This window comes from Pelobates fuscus, chromosome 2 (assembly GCF_036172605.1).
Source record: "Pelobates fuscus isolate aPelFus1 chromosome 2, aPelFus1.pri, whole genome shotgun sequence".
Taxonomy (NCBI): Eukaryota; Metazoa; Chordata; class Amphibia; order Anura; family Pelobatidae; genus Pelobates; species Pelobates fuscus.
Genome location: NC_086318.1, coordinates 41,704,015 through 41,725,150, shown reverse-complemented (window position 1 = coordinate 41,725,150; position 21,136 = coordinate 41,704,015). Strand labels below are relative to the sequence as shown.

General features: G+C 38.3%; 1 protein-coding gene across 1 annotated transcript in view; it reads left to right on the top strand.

Moving 5' to 3' along the window:
- KLHL29 (kelch like family member 29) overlaps positions 1–21,136 on the top strand; it is an 830,662-nt gene that overhangs the window by 739,061 nt on the left and 70,465 nt on the right. The window contains exon 12 of the mRNA XM_063440860.1: positions 3,170–3,350. Coding sequence (XP_063296930.1) covers positions 3,170–3,350 — 181 coding nt within the window. The remainder of the gene's footprint in view (positions 1–3,169; positions 3,351–21,136) is intronic.

Genomic DNA, 21,136 nt, shown 5'->3' with positions numbered 1-21,136 from the left:
ACACAACAAAACAAAGAAGCAGAGATTGGAAATAGTCATATTTTTTTTGTTCTGACACATCACAAATATAACTGTGTAACCTATATTGTAATTTTGCAAAATCTATTGCCATCCATTTATTTTGTATAACTGTCTGCAGTATTATATTGTTTGCTAAATCAATTCAGTCTACAGCCTCGTGGTGTCTGTTATTTGTAGACAAGTGCAACCAATCCAGTTTATAACAACCTGGTATTTGTGTCTGACATTGCAAGTTATTGCCTTCTTCAAGCAGTGCTCACTTGTATTCAGATAGAATAAACTGTAAGCTCTGTCTTGTTAATAAAATATTTGTATAGAATGTTATCCAATCCCGAATACCCGTATGACGTCTCGATTCTCATCCGTATAAGTCATTTTGGGATCAGAATGCAATTATACATATGGTGTGAAATGCAGTCAGGTCGGAAATCTCATATTGCCATGTTGTCATAGCATTACATTTCATCATCTGACTCATTTCATTTTATACGCTTTAATAAATTTTACATTTTCTCTTTTTTTTTTCCATATACCAATAAGATAGGTCTGTCAGTAAGTTCACTAGCTGAAATATCTCTTGCATTTATTCAAACCTAACTATTTTCAGGTATGAGTATGAGCGGGGCAACTCTCACTTTTCAAGTTTCTAAGGTCAATAAATGTAGTTCTAAGTAAAAATAAAATCCGTACTCCAGACTCTACATGCAGCTGGTAGAGAGAGTTAAAGATAGAATAGAAGGGGAATGAATTAAGTAAGATAAGATACGGTAAGGATAGATAGAGTAAGTGGGTAGAAGGGTAAGAGTTGAGTTCAAATTGCCCAAGTCCCCAGCAAGGTCTTAGTATGTAGGTTTTTTTTTATCAGTGCAAAATTATTTCTTAAAAATTCTTAAATGTTTACAAAGACAAGACGCATAACCCTCGTCTGACTTCCATTTTAACAAGGGGTCATAGAGGAAGATGTTGAGTCTTTGCAGACCATTAATAAATGCATAGAAAATAAATAATTATTTTGGGTGATTAAGGCCTAAAGGGGAAAATATCCCAAATATATTATCCGCAGCTGAAGAATAAAATAGCTCCACATTATTGGTTAAATTTCACAGTGACACAAGGGAAGAACCTGGAATCTCTAAAGAAGCAAGCTCCCTACACATTTTGAGCCCATCACAACATATACTCTTAAGTAAACCAAGAAATGGACATTTACCTGGGACATTCTGGTGTCTCAGAGTTAATATTAGTTAATAAAATAGCTCCACATTATTGGTTAAATTTCACAGTGATACAAGGTGGAATCTCTGAAGAAGCAAACTCCCTACACTTTTTGAGCCCATCACAACATATACTCTTAAGTAAACCAAGAATGGGACATGTAGCCGGGGCATTTCAAGCCTGAGACATTCTGGTGTCTCAGAGTTAATATTACCCAACCAAGCAATAATTATATAAATGTGTACCATTTCTTTATAATGTGCACATTGTTAATAGTATGGGAAATTTATTTAAATTATTTCCTTGACTACAATTTCTAGTGCTAAAGTAGGTCAGGACAATATTTTGGCTGTCAATTTATAACATTTAATTTTAAAATTAATGTAATGTTTTTAAATGTTTCACTCCCGATGAATTGAATTGATATGGAAAAATTATGCAAAGTGCTTAAAATTGTAGAGTATTAAAAATAAATGAAAACTCTTTTTTATATATATATTTACACTGCACTGATTGCGCTCTAAGAAAACTTTGATTTATGGTCCTTAAAATGTCTTGTGCTTGACATCACAAAGGACAGCGATGTCAACTGAGATATGAGGAAGAAATGCTGTGGTATATTCAAGTAAGTGACCCTTGTTAGCGATTGTGCCACATCTCCTATTTATGTTCTTTGAAACGGGGTAGAACCGAAAGACAAGACAAGAAAATAACACATTTTAGGTGGGCAAGACCTTAACAGCAAGAAAACACTACAAAAAAAAATCACATAATATAAAAACAACACAACAAACAAATAACCCAGGGGTCAACTGCTCCAGTGTAAATAAAATAAAATAAATCAACTTCTAAAGGAAAGTCAGCTCCCGAGGCAGGGAGAAGAATGTTTAAGAAATAGTTCCTTTGTTGTAATACAGCAAAATAACGGTCGTGCAACATATAGACTTGTCAGGTAGTTATTTCACTTCTCAACTTGTTTTTTTTATATTCCATACGGAGCTTTTAACTCTTTCTCTTCTCTTTTTTTGTCAATAATGAATTGTAGACCATGATGAAAATGAGATTTCTGACTAAATCCTTTCTATTACTTACAGGAGGTTTTATGACTTAATTGTCCTACATATATGCCAATAATTCAAAATTGTACTTTTTCTAGTTGTACAATTGGTGTTATTTGCAATGTGTAAATCCATAATTGATGTGGTGGTGTTTTGTGCGGGGTTTTTTCTGATGGCAGGGCAATGGGCACAATTCTGCTTTTGGGCACAGACAGCATAAAGTCTTGGGTCAGCCCTACCAAAGCATTTTATTTCCTTTATGTTGATTACTTTATTATCACATTAACTCAATAGCTAGCTTTATAAAGTTTTCATACTTAGAACAAGTGGTACATCAGAGTCCTGAAGAACCTCAATTTCCATTTGGAATGGACAAGCAGAAGCCAGACCAAGACTGCCATAGGCAGACCATTTGTAAAAGTGGGCTGAATCAGGGGAAAGTGTCTTACCCAAGTTCCACTGGCAATGGCTCAGTGATGTGTCCATGGGATTTCTAAACTTCTTGAAAGAAAGAAGAAAAAAATCCAACGTATGCCTATATTATACCTTCATCAGCAGTTTATAAATGTCACATATACTTATAGGTTTACTATAGAGTTATGACATACTTGTAGCCACATTAACTAATTTGTTTTATTTAATTGCCAGATAGGAATTCCAACTTTAATGCTGACACTTATTAAAAAAACAGCCACATTCTTAAGAATGTATTCAACCTGTTACCTGTTGAGGCCAGTGTGTTTGAGGAACATTTGGTTGAAAACCACCAGTCTAATCTTAAGGCCTCCCCAGTAATCCAAGAGCATCCAATGTTACACATGTGGAAATTCATCCAAGCTACTGGCTTACTTTTCAAATTTCTCCCTCTGTTTTAGGTGGCATGGAGGCCGGTGTTACCCTTGCAGATGTTTGGTGCTACATGTCCTTACTCGATAACTGGAATTTAGTATCAAGGATGATTGTCCCAAGGTGTAGACACAACAGCTTGGTTTATGATGGAAAAATTTATACAATCGGAGGTCTTGGTGTAGCTGGAAATGTAGATCATGTTGAAAGGTAAGTTCTGAGTTTCAACACTGAACTTACTAGAATATCTGGAAAACAGACTGTATATAGCACTATGATATAACTGTGCAAATGACTTCCACCCATTAATTTAAATAGTTTGGGTTCCTATTGAAGACAGTATTTCAATACTTTTGACTGGGAGCATCATATCCCCAGGGTCTTGTACAAAGTTTACATTAAAGGACTACTATAGTGCCAGGAAAACATACTTGTTTTCCTGGCACTGTAGTGCCCTGAGGGTGCTCCCACCCTCAGGGCCCCCCTCCCGCCGGGCTCTAGGAGGTGGAAGGGGTTAAATTTACCTCTTTCTCCAGCACCGGGCGGGGGACTCTCCTCCTCGGCTGAATGCGCATGCCTTGCGTGCATTCAGCCAGTCCATAGAAAAGCATTCACAATGCTTTCCTATGGACTCTGGCATCTTCTCACTGTGAAAATCACAGTGAGAAGCGCGGAAGCGCCTCTAGCAGCTGTCAGCGGCTGGACCTGGCACCCAGACCACTTCATTAAGCTGAAGTGGTCTGGGTGCCTATAGTGGTCCTTTAAATAGTGATGAACCCTATCGAGCTATGTATACAAATATGATGAGAATTCAAAGTGAATTTGAAATTTAAGGTCAAAATGGAAAAAGTCTCTAAGTCAGTTGTGCTTTCAGTTTTTCTATTCTGGCCCTAAATTTGGAATTCCCTTTGAATTAACTTAAAGTTCTAATTACAGTAAGCACCGTGGAAAGTGTTAATGCCCTATATAAAGGTATTTTATGATTTAAGACAAATCTACCGCTGGGTTACAAACACACATAATCTTTTAGGAGGAAAAAAATCAGAGCCCTGACTCCAAAAAGTAGATAAGACACACACAAAAATGGTGTGTGGTTTGTCCAAAAGCAAAAGCTAACTTGTTTCTGTGTTGAGTGCGTGAAGATTAAGCTTGATCCAGCAACTTGGAAACAACTTTCTCCATCCTGGAGTCTGCAGAGCAAAATCGACAAATACAAACAAACACAAGAACACAAAATTGTGCAGCCATGTGACCTAAAAAATCCTTTCCTTAAAGCACCAGAACGGTCTTATTCTAGATTTTATATTCTGTTGTAAATAAAATACTGATCACAATTGACTTTTTCCATGCAGTTATAATTTTCAACCCCGAACAGTCCCCAGGTAAAATTTCTATAGTTCCCGTGTATGTAGAAAAGGCATTCGTGTTTAAATAAAAATGTTTTAACAGGTAATTAGGGTTTCTGGTTTCAATATGTACGACATACTCAATGAATTAATATATTAATAGCTTGCGGTTCTTACAATGGGGAACAGTTTGACAGATTTACTGTATCCATAAATTTCTCACCCATACAGAGCAAATCTTGCAAATATAGATATTCCCTCTGTGTAGCGATGAACATTCTAATTAGTTTATATAGACACCATGCATTAGTGAACATATTTCTTTCTTTGCTCTCCCATTGCGTCTTCGAGATCCCAAAAGAGGAGGAAAAGAGTTAAAAGCTTGTCCAATTAGGGCATTTTTTACACTGTGTCCCACAGCGACCTGGTTTCTATATCTTTGCGTTGCTCTGTGGGGATACAATAAACCTTTCTGATGGGATTTGTTCAGCTTGAAGTTATAATTAATCTGTAGTTATCTGTGCAGTGATTTATGAGCACAGACAACCCAGAAAAAAAACAGACTAATATTTAACGTCCCATCTGGTTTACTCTTTGAGATCAAATATTTTAGAGAGAAGAAAAGGGGGGGTTAATTGGATTTTCTAATCTGACTTTTTGATGTGTCCAGGGCCATAAAATTGACATTCTGAATAAAATTATGCCATAAGGCAATTACTGGAAAAATATTCACGCATACCCTTCTGCCTTTTTAAGTTACTTATTATTTCTTTTCTTTTTTTGTATTTGAGGTGAGAAATATGTTTTCCTCGTAGCGCAAAAAAGGAAAGTCCACTGTTATACAAAACGGGTTTGGCAGAACTGGTGCGATCGTGCCGACTCTGCCAAAAAACTACCACTAAGAAAAAATGAGATCAGGTCTAACCAAAAACGATGGATGTTTTTTTATTGGGAGCTGGATCAAGTGAAGACATATACTATTCCAGTTGTGAATAAAATATAAAAATATTAAAATGTAACCTTTATTAGAACTCTTTGACTCAGTACATGTGAAGATACTCACAACTTATATAACCAAAACAGCATTGTATTGTGCCCCACATCCCAAATATGATGAAATACTAAGAAAAAAGGGGAAAATAAAGTACCGTATATACTCGAGTATAAGCCGAGTTTTTCAGCCCATTTTTTGGGCTGAAAAACCCCAACTCGGCTTATACTCGAGTCAAGGTCTGTATTATGGCAATTTGCATTGCCATAATACAGACTGGGGGGAGAGGGGGGCTGGCAGAGCTGTAACTTACCTGTTCTGCAGCTCCTGTCAGCTCTCTCCTCCTCTGCGCCGTCCGTTCTGCTCTTCTGTCAGCTCACACTGGAAGTCTCGCGAGAGCCGCGGCTCTCGCAAGACTTCCAGTGTGAGCTGACAGAAGAGCAGAACGGACGGCGCAGAGGAGGAGAGAGCTGACAGGAGCTAAAGAACAGGTAAGTTACAGCTCTGCCAGCCCCCCTCTCCCCCCCACTGAACTGCCACTGGACCACCAGGGAAGGAGAGCCCCCCTCCCTGCCATATATCAAGCAGGGAGGGGGGACGAAAAAAAAAAATATAAATAAAAAGAAATAATAAAAAAATAATAATAATAATAAAAAATTAATAATACAAAAAAAAGGGGTATAAGGACCACTATGGGGGGGGGGGTATAAGGACCACTATGGGAGGGAGGGGGGTATAAGGACCGCTATGGGAGGGAGGGGGGGTATAAGGACCACTATGGGAGGGAGGGGGGTATAAGGACCACTATGGGAGGGAGGGGGGGATAAGGACCACTATGGGAGGGAGGGGGGGGGATAAGGACCACTATTGGAGGGAGGGGGGGATAAGGACCACTATGGGAGGGGGGGGGGATAAGGACCACTATTGGAGGGAGGGGGGGGATAAGGACCACTATGGGAGGGAGGGGTGGGATAAGGACCACTATGGGAGGGAGGGGGGGGGGTATAAGGACCACTATGGGAGGGAGGGGGGGTATATGGACCACTATGGGAGGGAGGGGGGGGTATATGGACCACTATGGGAGGGATGGGGGGGGATAAGGAACACTATGGGAGGGAGAAGGGGGATAAGGACCACTATGAGAGGGAGGGGGTGGGATAAGGACCACTATGGGAGGGGAGGGGGAAGTAAGGACCACTAGGGGAGGGGAGGGTAAGGACCACTAGGGGAGGGGTGAGTCAGGACCACTGGGGGGGGGGGGTGAAGGAACACGGGGGTGGGGAGGTAAGGACCACTAAGGGAGGAGGGGGGGAAGTCAGGACATATGGGGGGGGGAGGGGGCGGCAAATATTTTTTTTGCCTACGGCGGCAAATATCCTTGCACCGGCCCTGCACACACTGCATTCATACACACACACACTGCATTCATGCACACACACACACACGCTGCATTCATGCACACACACGCTGCATTCATGCACACACGCTGCACTCATACACACACGCTGCACTCATACACACACGCTGCACTCATACACACACGCTGCACTCATACACACACGCTGCACTCATACACACACACATACACACACACATACGCACACACTGCATTCATTATACACACACTGTAAATAAATATTCAATTAATATATTTTTTTTAGGATCTAATTTTATTTAGAAATTTACCAGTAGCTGCTGCATTTCCCACCCTAGTCTTATACTCGAGTCAATAAGTTTTCCAGTTTTTTGGGATAAAATTAGGGGCCTCGGCTTATATTCGGGTCGGCTTATACTCGAGTATATACGGTATGTACACAGTGGTTTTAGTGATTAATTTATAAATGTTCCCAGATTTACGATAAATCTAAAATAAGGTTGAAGTATATATAAATGCTAGTACTTAGCTGTCACTTTGTCTTATGATCCTCAGACAGAGTATCCGAATATCCTAATTTTTAGCAGCTAACGTTGTCGGACCATGCCTGCATTACTACAATGGCTAATACTTCAAAAGGAATATTATTGCTAATATTAAAGTGGCACAGTCACTTTGCAGGTTTTGCTTTTAAATAAAAAAGGTGTCCCTTTATTTTTCCTTGTATTTTTAAATTTTTTTTATTTAACTTTTGTTCTTTAGTTACAAGTAAGAAAAAGTAGACACTACTTTTTCTTATGAGGTTCGTAAGCTTCGTCAATCTGTGGCAGACTATCCTGGCATTGCGGAAGTTTTTAGACCACTTTCCCATAATTCGGCTTGTAAAATAATGTCCACTTATTGTCCGCTTACTATCTGCCAGTGTTCTAGACTCTAAGCACTTCTGAACTTTACCATAGGTGTTAATTTTTCAATAACATCTGAATTTTGATTAATTTAAAAGGAAATTAGACATTAAGGCCAAAATAGACATATTGCTATGCTAAAATTTCCCTGATCAGTTCAATGCCTTGAGAGAAGTGCTTTAAAGGGACACTACATACCTAAATATTTACTCAAGCATTATAGTGTCAGGAATACCTGTTTGTATTCCTTTATTTCTAAAACTATAGTGTTCCTGTCATGGAAGCCGTGATTTTGTTGTGTGCGCTCAGTTATTTTGTAAAATGTTGAACTGGATGAAAGCTATTGTGTTATTGAGCAGTGCGTGCGTCTTGGTGTCGGGCGCGTAATTCAGTTATCGTATCTTAACCTAATTATGTCCCAGACACCAACACATCAGGGAGTGGTTTGCATTTCCTGGCTAAAGGCCCCTTTTCTGTGTAGGGGTATATGTGTTTTCTCTTCTATGAAGTGTTAATTTACACGGTTCCAGAGGGCTAGAATCACTGTTCTCTGCAGCTATAAACATTAGCCGCTAAGCTGAAAGTCAGAGACTAGCAGAGGATTGAAGAAGCAGCGATCAAGGGACACTAAGCGACCTTGCTACACTTGACAGTATTTTTAAGGGACAACCCAAGCACCAGATCCTGCAATTCATATAGGGTGTGTTGCAAGAGGGTCTCTTGCCACTGTCTCCTTGCACATAGCGATGTACAAAAATCTTCAAAGTTCTAAGCATGCCCCTTTTCCTTTCATGCCAAAAATGTAATCTAAACGTTCTCTTTGTATTTACGGTTACATGTTTTTTAGGTGTACCCCATTTGTGTTCTTTTACCAAGTCTCAAAGAGACACTGCTGTGAATGGGACAGTTATCAGGTCCAGTATGTCTGCACTCAGATGTGATGAAGTGAAATGCTCCTGGGGGTCAATCTTATTTTACATTTATCCCTGCTAGATAGTGCATTATAAGATGAGATTGGACCCTCAAGGCCAGAACGAGTTCTGATTGATGATACCTCTTTGTGATCTGGGAAGGTATTTGTTGGAACGAGTCCGTCCTTTTTGCATATGCTGATGTCTGTCTATGATATGAATCCCAGTTGTATTCTTATTAGGTAAACATGTCAAACAACCAATTAGAACATAGCGTTATATTATATTGTCTTCTCCTCTATCCTTCCTGCAGTACTGTGTCAGTCTTGCTAATTATTTAGCAAGGTAACTCACATTATTCTTTGCCACATGTAATATATAGCAAAATAATGAGTAATGTGAGTTGTGGCAAGTCCCCTGTCCATGTTTTATAGAAAAACAAAAATAAAGTAAATTTGCACTAATTGTTCCCACAAATATGTTTGTTTTCTCTCTGTTCAAAGAACTGCAATCGAGTTCTTGTGCATTCGTATGCACAAGTTAAGTATATGGTATATTTAATATTACCATTTTCCCATAATTATAATTAACTGGATACATTTCGTGTGTGTGTTACTTTAGTGCCGGTATACCTATAGCTGGCGATTGCTGGGATCATTTTTAGCTGTTGTCACCCGTGCTTAGAACCAAAGTAATACTTATTACACAGCCACGGGCTACCAGTTACATGCTGAGTCTGAATGGAAGGGATGCATGTTACATAGAAACATAGAAACATAGAAACATAGAATGTGACGGCAGATAAGAACCATTCGGCCCATCTAGTCTGCCCAGTTTTCTAAATACTTTCATTAGTCCCTGGCATTATCTTATAGTTAGGATAGCCTTATGCCTATCCCACGCATGCTTAAACTCCTTTACTGTGTTAACCTCTACCACTTCAGCTGGAAGGCTATTCCATGCATCCACTACCCTCTCAGTAAAGTAATACTTCCTGATATTATTTTTAAACCTTTGTCCTTCTAATTTTAGACTATGTCCTCTGGTTGTGGTAGTTTTTCTTCTTTTAAATATAGTCTCCTCCTTTACTGTGTTGATTCCCTTTATGTATTTAAATGTTTCTATCATATCCCCCCTGTCTCGTCTTTCCACCAAGCTATACATGTTAAGATCCTTTAACCTTTCCTGGTAAGTTTTATCCTGCAATCCATGAACCAGTTTAGTAGCCCTTCTTTGAACTCTCTCTAAGGTATCAATATCCTTCTGAAGATATGGTCTCCAGTACTGTGTACAGTACTCCAAGTGAGGTCTCACCAGTGTTCTGTACAATGGCATGAGCACTTCCCTCTTTCTACTGCTAATACCTCTCCCTATACAACCAAGCATTCTGCTAGCATTTCCTGCTGCTCTATTACATTGTCTGCCTACCTTTAAGTCCTCAGAAATAATCACCCCTAAATCCCTTTCCTCAGATGTTGAGGTTAGGACTCTATCAAATATTCTGTACTCTGCCCTTGGGTTTTTACGTCCAAGATGCATTATCTTGCACTTATCCACATTAAATGTCATTTGCCACAACTCTGACCATTTTTCTAGTTTACCTAAATCATTTGCCATTTGGCTTATCCCTCCTGGAACATCAACCCTGTTACATATCTTAGTATCATCCGCAAAAAGACACACCTTACCATCAAGACCTTCTGCAATATCACTAATAAAAATATTAAAGAGAATGGGTCCAAGTACAGATCCCTGAGGTACCCCACTGGTGACAAGCCCAAGCTTCGAATATACTCCATTGACTATATTCAATCCATATTTATTATACAGAAAGCATTTAACCCTTTACTGGACGCATGTCTAAGTAACGCATTAGAATATAATTCATTGCACAATATTTTATGTAAATTGTAATAGACCATTGTTCCAGTAAGTGGCAACGTTTTATTTTAAGCAAGATTCCTGTGCTGCCCCCTAGTTCCCAGCAGATGATACCAACTGATTGAAGAACGGATTACATTTTCCTCTGGGTATTTAACAGTGAACATAGTAACATGTCATAATTAATTCATAAGCAGAAATTGATTGGTGCTGTACTATAAAAAGATAGACGTATTACTATTTTATTTATAAGGTATGGACATATTCCACCATGCTATTTACTGGGGGAAATACATACGTGATCCAGTATAGTATTTAGTTTTTTTTGCTGACCTGCCCCATTAATACATAATTCAAATACACCCCCCATTTACCAAGATAACACCCCTAACTAGACACTGACATTGACAGGATACATATACTAATATAGCCATGGGATCGCCAGGACACATATACTCATATAGCCATGGGATCGCCAGGACACATATACTCATATAGCCATGAGATCGCCAGGATACATATACCAATATAGCCATGAAATCGCCAGGATACATATACCAATATAGCCATGGGATCGCCAGGATACATATACCAATATAGCCATGGGATCGCCAGGATACATATACTAATATAGCCATGGGATCGCCAGGATACATATACTCATATAGCCATGGGATCGCCAGGATACATATACTCATATAGCCATGGGATCGCCAGGATACATATACTCATATAGCCATGGGATCGCCAGGATACATATACCAATATAGCCATGAAATCGCCAGGATACATATACCAATATAGCCATGGGATCGCCAGGATACATATACCAATATAGCCATGGGATCGCCAGGATACATATACTAATATAGCCATGGGATCGCCAGGATACATATACTCATATAGCCATGGGATCGCCAGGATACATATACTCATATAGCCATGGGATCGCCAGGATACATATACTCATATAGCCATGGGATCGCCAGGATACATATACCAATATAGCCATGAAATCGCCAGGATACATATACCAATATAGCCATGGGATCGCCAGGATACATATACCAATATAGCCATGAGATCGCCAGGATACATATACCAATATAGCCATGGGATCGCCTGGATACATATACTAATATAGCCATGGGATCACCAGGATACATATACTAATATAGCCATGGGATCGCCAGGATACATATACTCATATAGCCATGGGATCGCCAGGATACATATACTCATATAGCCATGGGATCGCCAGGATACATATACCAATATAGCCATGAAATCGCCAGGATACATATACCAATATAGCCATGGGATCGCCAGGATACATATACCAATATAGCCATGAGATCGCCAGGATACATATACCAATATAGCCATGGGATCGCCTGGATACATATACTAATATAGCCATGGGATCACCAGGTTACATATACTAATATAGCCATGGGATCGCCAGGATACATATACTCATATAGCCATGGGATCGCCAGGATACATATACCAATATAGCCATGAAATCGCCAGGATACATATACCAATATAGCCATGGGATCACCAGGATACATATACCAATATAGCCATGAGATCGCCAGGATACATATACCAATATAGCCATGGGATCACCAGGATACATATACTAATATAGCCATGAGATCGCCAGGATACATATACCAATATAGCCATGGGATCGCCAGGATGCATATACTCATATAGCCATGGGATCGCCAGGATACATATACTAATATAGCCATGAGATCGCCAGGATACATATACCAATATAGCCATGGGATCGCCAGGACACATATACTCATATAGCCATGAGATCGCCAGGATACATATACCAATATAGCCATGGGATCGCCAGGATACATATACCAATATAGCCATGGGATCGCCAGGATACATATACCAATATAGCCATGGGATCGCCAGGATACATATACCAATATAGCCATGGGATCGCCTGGATACATATACCAATATAGCCATGAGATCGCCTGGATACATATACCAATATAGCCATGGGATCGACAGGATACATATACCAATATAGCCATGGGATCGCCTGGATACATATACCAATATAGCCATGAGATCGCCTGGATACATATACCAATATAGCCATGAGATCGCCTGGATACATATACATATACCAATATAGCCATGGGATCACCTGGATACATATACCTATATGCATGAGATCGCCTGGATACATATACATATACCAATATAGCCATGAGATCGCCTGGATACATATACATATACCAATATAGCCATGGGATCGCCTGGATCATATACCAATATAGGCATGAGATCGCCTGGATACATATACATATACCAATATAGCCATGAGATCATATGGATACATATACCAATATAGCCGTGAGATTGCCTGGATACATATACCAACATAGGCATGAGATCGCCTTGATACATTTACATATACCAATATAGCCATGGGATCGCCTGGATACATGTACATATGTAGCAAAAGGGTATCAAGATGATAGTTATGCCAATCTAGCCAAGGATTGACAGGATTCATATCCCTCACTACCCATAGAATCGCCCTGCTGTCTTAGAGGCCTATGAATAGAATTACCGCCAAGTGTCGAACTACATATTCCATAAACCCCTTCCCAGCATGCAACATGCTCTGCTTCCATTAAAAACAAAGGGAAAGGTAGGGTTGGATGACAAATTATACCACTTCCTAGTTTGCAGGAAATCGCAAATGCTAGGGAAATGCAGTAAATTCAGGAATATTGTTACTTTTTCTTAGCATTTTTTTTTAACATGTATTCTTTTTATTCTCCAAAAGTTTAAATTGATTATCTATCTCTGTATGCAGGTCATCCCCATCCAGGAATGTCCATGAAAAGGGTCGGAAATCCTGAATAAGTTACTAATAGTAATAAATAAATAATATTTGCAAAGTATAGCATTATGGTTACACATTAATAATGAAACTTGACTTTGTTGACTGCGAAACCTCTAAAGACAAAAATATAATCCTAATTCATCACTTGGTACATATTTCCAGATATCTAGAGGGCAGTGTGGAGATTCTGCCTAAATGGTTTCCCCATATGGGATAGACAGGAAGAGTTGGCTATTACAACTAAATATATATGTGGACGAGTAAAGTATTTGGTGTTACTAACTTGTCTGAAAGCTAAAGGGTTAATGGTTTGCTGTATAATAAATATAGGTTGAGCATCCACCGCGTCCACCTCTCGTTCAGGCACAGCATGTAACCCGTAGCCCGTGGCTGTGTATAATAAGTATTACTTTGCTTCCAAGCACGGGTGACGACAGCTAAAAATGATCCCAGCAACCACCAGCTGTGGGCATACCCACCTATTGCTCCGAAATGCTGCTGCATAGACTGCTCGGAACTGAACCTTTCCTACTGCTGCAGGGCCTCGGTTGGTCTCCTGCAGTTACAGGGTAGAGGTGTGTGGCTGGATCAACTGTCCCCTGCAGATACTCTGCCAGGAACGGATATTACTAGGGGTAAAGCAGCACACTTCTGAAATAGATTTCATTCATTTTTAGTATATTAAGGAAACAACTGCAATATTGAATTAATCAGATAATTAACTCGTACATAAAAAAAAAGGAACATAGAGTTCTTTATTGCCATTTCAACAGAGAGTAAAAAAAAATAAACATTTTCAGGTCAATATGTGTTTCAGCATTATTTTATTCTTTTAAAAAAAAAATATTATATACCATAATTGGAGCTCATATCACTCTCAAGCATTGTTTGTTGTCTAGCACTGGAATGCAAGAGAGTGATGAGAGTTGCCATGCAATATAAGGTAATTTGCTGAAAGGTTGCTCGGAGTTAAGGGAATTATTATGGTAAGAATCCGGCTAATGATGATGGGAGTTGTGGGTGAGGATTGGCGTAGTCATTTTGAGGGCTGTATGAGTCAAAATAGTGGTATTTGGGTTTTTTATTGTTTGATCCCAACAGCTGTGCCCCACCATGCATCATACTGAACCGGTAATGGATCATTTTCTGGTGTCACAGGTTTCTGAACTGCATTACCCACAATGCTCAGTTAGCATTTGGTATGGCTGAGCATCATGGAAAACGTAGCTAAGAATCATCTGTGCAAGAGCCAGTGCTATTCCGGCAAGGACAATAGTCAATGCTCGGCCTGGCTCCAACTTGAGGCTTGGATGGAGCTGCCTCACTTCTCTCGCCATCTAACAAAACGAGCCAAAACAAAGCAAACACACGGCAATATAAGGCTTGGCCAGCCGTCCATTGAGGAGAAAAACAAAATCTGCGGCATTCATTTTCTTTTAAAGATGTGCATTATAAGACGAGGTCAAGACAATTGTTCTGCTTCCAACACCTCCAGAGCTAAGTGTACTGTGTAAACCATCTTGTCCTTGGCATAGCAAGTCTTGGATGTACTCCTCAATATTCTACTTTTTCCAGATTCAGTAAGCTCTTGATTATTGAGTTAAAACATTTTGTGTGAAGCTAGAAGAATAAATGGAATAGTTTGTACTATATATGTATACGTATATCTGCGCCTATGTTTGTAGGTTTTATATTTTAATTTTCTGCATAAACAGAAAAAGTTTAACTGAATGTACATGTTGGCAAAGGTTGGGGTAAAGAATGTATTATTGCTACTGCTGAAGGTACATAGTACTAATGGTACCAAACGATTTAACTAGAAAATTTGCAGTCCGCTTCTTGCCAGTTTTCAAAAACGACCTGGGTATTACATGTTGTTATTACCAAACTTAATAGTATTTGTAACAATTGACCTTGGAAGAATGAAAGACTGATTTGACCTTTATAGAAAATGAAGCTCCTTCTACAAAAAGCATTACTTACCAAGTTCTCTAAGCAGCGATATCGAGAGTTTGCATTGATCATCCCCTGAAATTTAGATGTTTGTTCTAGGACTGTGTTACACTTACGGCAGGTATGGTTTTATCTTGATTTTACCAGCATCGTACCTGTCCAAGAAATCTTGAAAGTGTGCACCACAGCAATGTTCTAAGTAATGTAGGAAAACTATGACAAATTTAAATTTGTATTCTTTATCTTATACACAAACAAATTACACATACTATACAATAGGAATGCTGTGATTGTGTTGGAATATTTGTGGTAAATCAGTTAGTGATATTGCCAGTAGTTAAATACAGGAAAGAAGTAAATTAGCTAATATAGCTTAAAAAGCAACATAAGCTAAAAAGATGGGATAGCACATATAATAATAACAACGTACAGAACAGAGGATACAACCTGTGTAACAGGACGTGATCTTGAACAGATCTAAAGGATAATAAATAATATATGGTGAAGTATGTATAAAAGGAATAGTAATATCCAGGAGGTAGAGAACAAAAGGTATCGATGGTCTGCGCTTATCTCCCTTTAAGGGTGTCTGTTTGTAGAAACGAAAATTCTCTTCAAATATGAGATCCTCAAATGGATAGAAAGAGAAATATACATAGAATAGTACTGTTTAAAATGTTATAAATGTATTACACTATGTATATTTCTCTTTCTATCCATTTGAGGATCTCATATTTGAAGAGAATTTTCGTTTCTACAAACAGACACCCTTAAAGGGAGATAAGCGCAGACCATCGATACCTTTTGTAAGTTCTCTACCTCCTGAATATTACTATTCCTTTCATACATACTTCACCATATATTATTTATTATCCTTTAGATCTGTTCAAGATCACGTCCTGTTACACAGGTTGTATCCTCTATTCTGTACGTTATTATTATATGTGCTATCCCATCTTTTTAGCTTATGTTGCTTTTTAAGCTATATTAGCTAATTTACTTATTTCCTGTATTTAATGCTGAGTGAGTGAGGCACACTCTTGGTGATGAAAAAACAAAGAACTGGACTGTCCAGTGACCTTAGATAAAATATAACTTTTAATGAATTATCAATGTAATAATAAAATAAACTTTTAATGAATTATCAATGTAATAAGAGCTGGAGAGATATCGAGCTCTTATTACTCTTGGTGATAGCACGTTTTCTACTTTTGGGGTTACGCTATAGTACAATTTTCATATATGCCAGTAGTTAAAAGTGCAGGATGTTGTGTATCAGTTTTAATTATACATATTGTGCAACATTGTGCTTCCCTTAAAGAGACACTTTAAGCACAAAAAACATTTTTAGCTTAATGAAGCCGTTTTAGTGTATAGATCATGCCCCTGCAGTCTCTCTGCTCAATTCTCTTCTGTTTATGTAGCCCTAGCCACCACAGCACAGCGTGTTTACTTTAGAAGGTCATATCTCCTGCTCTGTTGATTGAACATTAATCACACAAATGAGGCTGTTACATGTTCTAGTAGCCTATTAACAAAGCAGGAGATAAGAAATTAAACAAACTGTGCAATAAGCCGTGTGGGTCTCAGCCAGGGAGGTGTAGCTAGCGCTGCATAAACAAAGTGAGTTAACTTCTAAATGGTAATGAGACTGCAGGGACACGATAAATAACAACTAAAACCACTTAATTAAGCTAGAGCTGTTTTTAGACTTAGTGTCCCTTTAAATCATATATACTTTATTAAAATTAGTTGTAATTTGATAAATGTCCTATTATAAGGATCTTTTTCAAATTACCACCAGATCCCATGACCTGAGGAGCGGGAGACCAAGGCATATGTTGGGCAAGAGAGAGGACCAATTGTTAAATTCTCTGTGGGTTTTACAGAAATCTTGGAAATCCCCACCACATTTAGGTTTATTCCATAAACACCCAATTGTAGTAAGCTGGGCATTTTAACCAACAGTGGAATAACTCTCCAACCCTCCTGTAGCCACAAACTGGCTATTTTAGTCTAAATTGTCACCCTATGAGTCTCACAGCAGCTGTACTTTATAGAGCGCACTTAGTTTGCTCAGTCAGACCTGGCCAGATTATGGTAACTTGGACAGTGAATCAGAGTGCTAGCCGGCCGATAAACATGTATGTTTTGCGGGTTTCATCGTATACCAGGAAAACTACATCAGTCCAAAATGCTCATTATATATAAAAGATTCAGCTACAATCTTAGATCTTCAAAACCGCTTGTCTTGTGTGTAAGCATTAGAATTACTGCTGTGCCGTAAATGCCTATACCTTGATACATTCCTAAGTGTGAAGTTCAGTTTTGTTGATTCTTGCATCCAGTGTTGCCATGACCCTGACATTGTTTCATGCTGTGTGCTATTAACGATAGAACATCTGTTGACAGCAATTCATTTGTAAAGTCCAAGGTCTGGTCAGTGACCCAACAGTTTAATGATAGGTTAAGGCTCCAAGGGATCAACACACTGTAAGATTGTGCATGGGTACTATGTAAGAAGAAGGCAAATATTGATTTAAATAATTAGAACAGTTGCATTTTTCCAGATGGTGGGGGAAAAAAAGTTTTCTTAAAGGGACATTCCGGACTACTAAAGCACTTTAGCTTGCTGAAATGCTCTATATGTAAAGAGTGTTTCTGTTTTGTAATTTTACAAATAGTGCAGATTTCAATGAAAATTTGAATTTTTTTAAAAATGTACCTTGTTATACTCTACTGGCTGTCAATCAGACAACTAGCCCTATTACTTCCTGGTGTGTTTAGGTCAGTGGAGCTAAGCACAAGAGGCAGCAATTGCCCAGAGCACCTGCCTTGCAAAGATTTCTCATTGAGCTGCACTGGAAAGTACGCGATTGGACAGCCACAGAAAGTCTGGGCGGGGTGAAAAGGGGAGGGCTTGCAAAGGCTGGAGACAAGAAATCAGCAATTTTTGCCAGCTGGTTTTAGATGCACCTCCAATGAAAAAATGCATTTTATCACTTGGGGTATATATACTAAAGAGTGATTTTTACTTTTTGTGTATTTGGGCAGTGGATTGTCCTGGCACAATGACAATCCTGTCCTGTCCTGCATGTGTTGTTTGACTAAAACTGAGGTTGGCTAAATGTAATGGGAGCTGTAATCTTGTAACAGGTGTCATCGTATTCCCACCTGTGTTTATATTAAACGTATAAAACGTGTAATATCAGCCACTTTATGTAGGTACAGGGGTGTTTGTTAAACTTTAGCTAATAAGTCTACATGGGTTGACCCCCAGATGAGCGAAAGGCAAAACAAGCATTTTATTAGCTGCGAGATTAGAGTGTTTTAAAAGATTGAGATGTAATAAAATGAATCATTTCTTCTGGTTTTATTCTTAGCACCTAATGTATTATTCCATTTAAACACTTTAACGTTGTAAACTGGATAACCGTTCCTCACTCTTTGTATTTCACTCCTTTAACACATACAGGGATTTTTTTTTTTTTTTTTACAAATGTAAGAATTCAAAGTGAATTTTAAATTCAAGGTAAAAATAGCTTTAAAAGGGAAAATTCTCTAAGTCAGCTATGTTTTTCCGTTTCGCTACTTTGAACATAAATTTGAAATTCCCTTGAGATTTTCTTTGAATTCTCTCTTTTGTGAATAACCTTGTTAATTTGGTGTGCTGATATTTCATCTTTACTATAACCAGTTTGCTATTTATTAGTGGCCTGCGGTACAGGGCTATTTTCAGTGAGGTACTGAATACCGTATTGATACATTCTGAGAGTTTGGTATGCCTGCGGTCACAAGTAGTCTTTGCCTTTATTGGTCCTGAGTGACAGTACTATATGGATGACATTAGATGGATCTAAACTCCCCCTAGTGCCAATAGCAGTGTAATACATCGTTTGCACTTTACAGTTAGCACGTTACGCTAATAGATTGTTACTATCCAAGGATTAAAACATTGTCAGAGGGGATTGGACTTATTTATTGATAATATTATAATTAGATGTCAATTCTGTTTTTTTAGTTTTGCAAATTTAATTATTTCTATAAATATATAAAGGTTACATTTTCATTTATTTATTACGATCTACTTTTTTCTGTTTTTTATAAGTCTATGAGTGTTGTAGTGTGGCTAGGTCTATGTTTTTATATAGGTAGAATAAAGATCATTTCGTGTACAGCTGTTTTGATGTGAGGAAGTGAGGTAGCGTAGGCAAATACCTTTACAATGCTTGGCTATGACAATGGGTGCTGTAGCAAAGTAATATATACTCTCCGAGTTAATCCGGTTTGATATTTTAGTAGGGTAGTTTAGTAGGACGGATCACAGAGGTTTTGCCAACAAGTGTGTATTTGTGAACAGTGGAATTTACATTTCCGAAAAAAGAGAATTTGAAGTTGTTAAATGAAAAAAAAAATTCAACAAAGAAACACTTTTGATTTGATTTACCTTGCAAGCACCAAGACAGCAACTTCCTGATCATGAACAACCCTTGGATGTTAGGCTACGGTAACATCCCCAGGACGTACTTGAAAACCAGAGTAATCTGAATGTGAGAGAGGTCTTCCTCAGGTGCCATACCAGTTACCTTAATGTAGGGTTTTTATGTTTATTTGAAAGAAATGTTACTGTTTTTTTTACTTTAACTGCTTTTGCTTCTCCCATCTTTTATTATTGAGGATAAAGTTACTTCCAAACACCTCAGTGGAATCCCAGTATCACACCAAAAAGCTGAAATTACCTGAGCCAGTTATATAGACAGGCTCAGAAAAATGTGAGTGTGATAACTACAAGACTCTAATTGTGATTGTTTCACATATTATTAAACTTATATTGCTCTATGAAAGTATTCTGTTTTTTATCCTTGCAGTGATACCTGCTACAGAACAGAGGGTATATATAAAATATAATTTCTTTATCTGTTTCACACCCTTTTGAGCTATTGTGATGTATTTGTAATATATTCTATATTGTTCTATGCCCTGTACACTATGCTATATTTTTGTCTTTACTTGTGGTGGGGTTCACGTGATAAATCCCACAGCGTATTCTATCTGCAATTTGTTTGAGCGCCATTTTATTACACACCAATATTGTATGTAATTTATTATTGTTATTATTTATAATGGAGTCCCATGGCCTATAGATGCAAACATTGTTTTTAACAGGAAGATTCATTTTATGTCCAGTTTCTCAAAGCTTGTTTTTTGAGTGATATTCCCGACACATGTGTCAGGTTATATAAATAACGATTAAGACATATGCTAGTGAGTGCGATGATTTGTTGATGTAGAAATCAAAAGGGATATCTCAAAAATCAAATAAAAAAATGCTTTTTCTGCAATCATTTAAAAGGACATTACAGACCCGTAAAGCACTTTAGCTTGCTGAATAACTTTATATGTGAAGAGTATTACCTATTTCTTCATTTTGGAAAAATGGCAGATTTCAATAGAAATATACACTGTTATAAATACCGGATTTTACGCCTCCCCTCGCAGTCAACAGGTTCTGTTACTTTCTGGTTTGGTTAGCTTATTGCACTGAACTCAAGAGGAACCTATTGCCCAGAGCTCCTGTCTTGCAAATACTTTTTCATTGAGCTGCATTGGGAAGCCTGTGATTGGACAGCCACAGAAAGTCTGGGCGGGTTTAGAAGAGGTGGGCTTGTAAAGGCAGCAGGCATGAGTTCTGCAGTTTTTGCATGCTGTTTTTAGATATATGCCCAATGAAAGAAATGCATGAT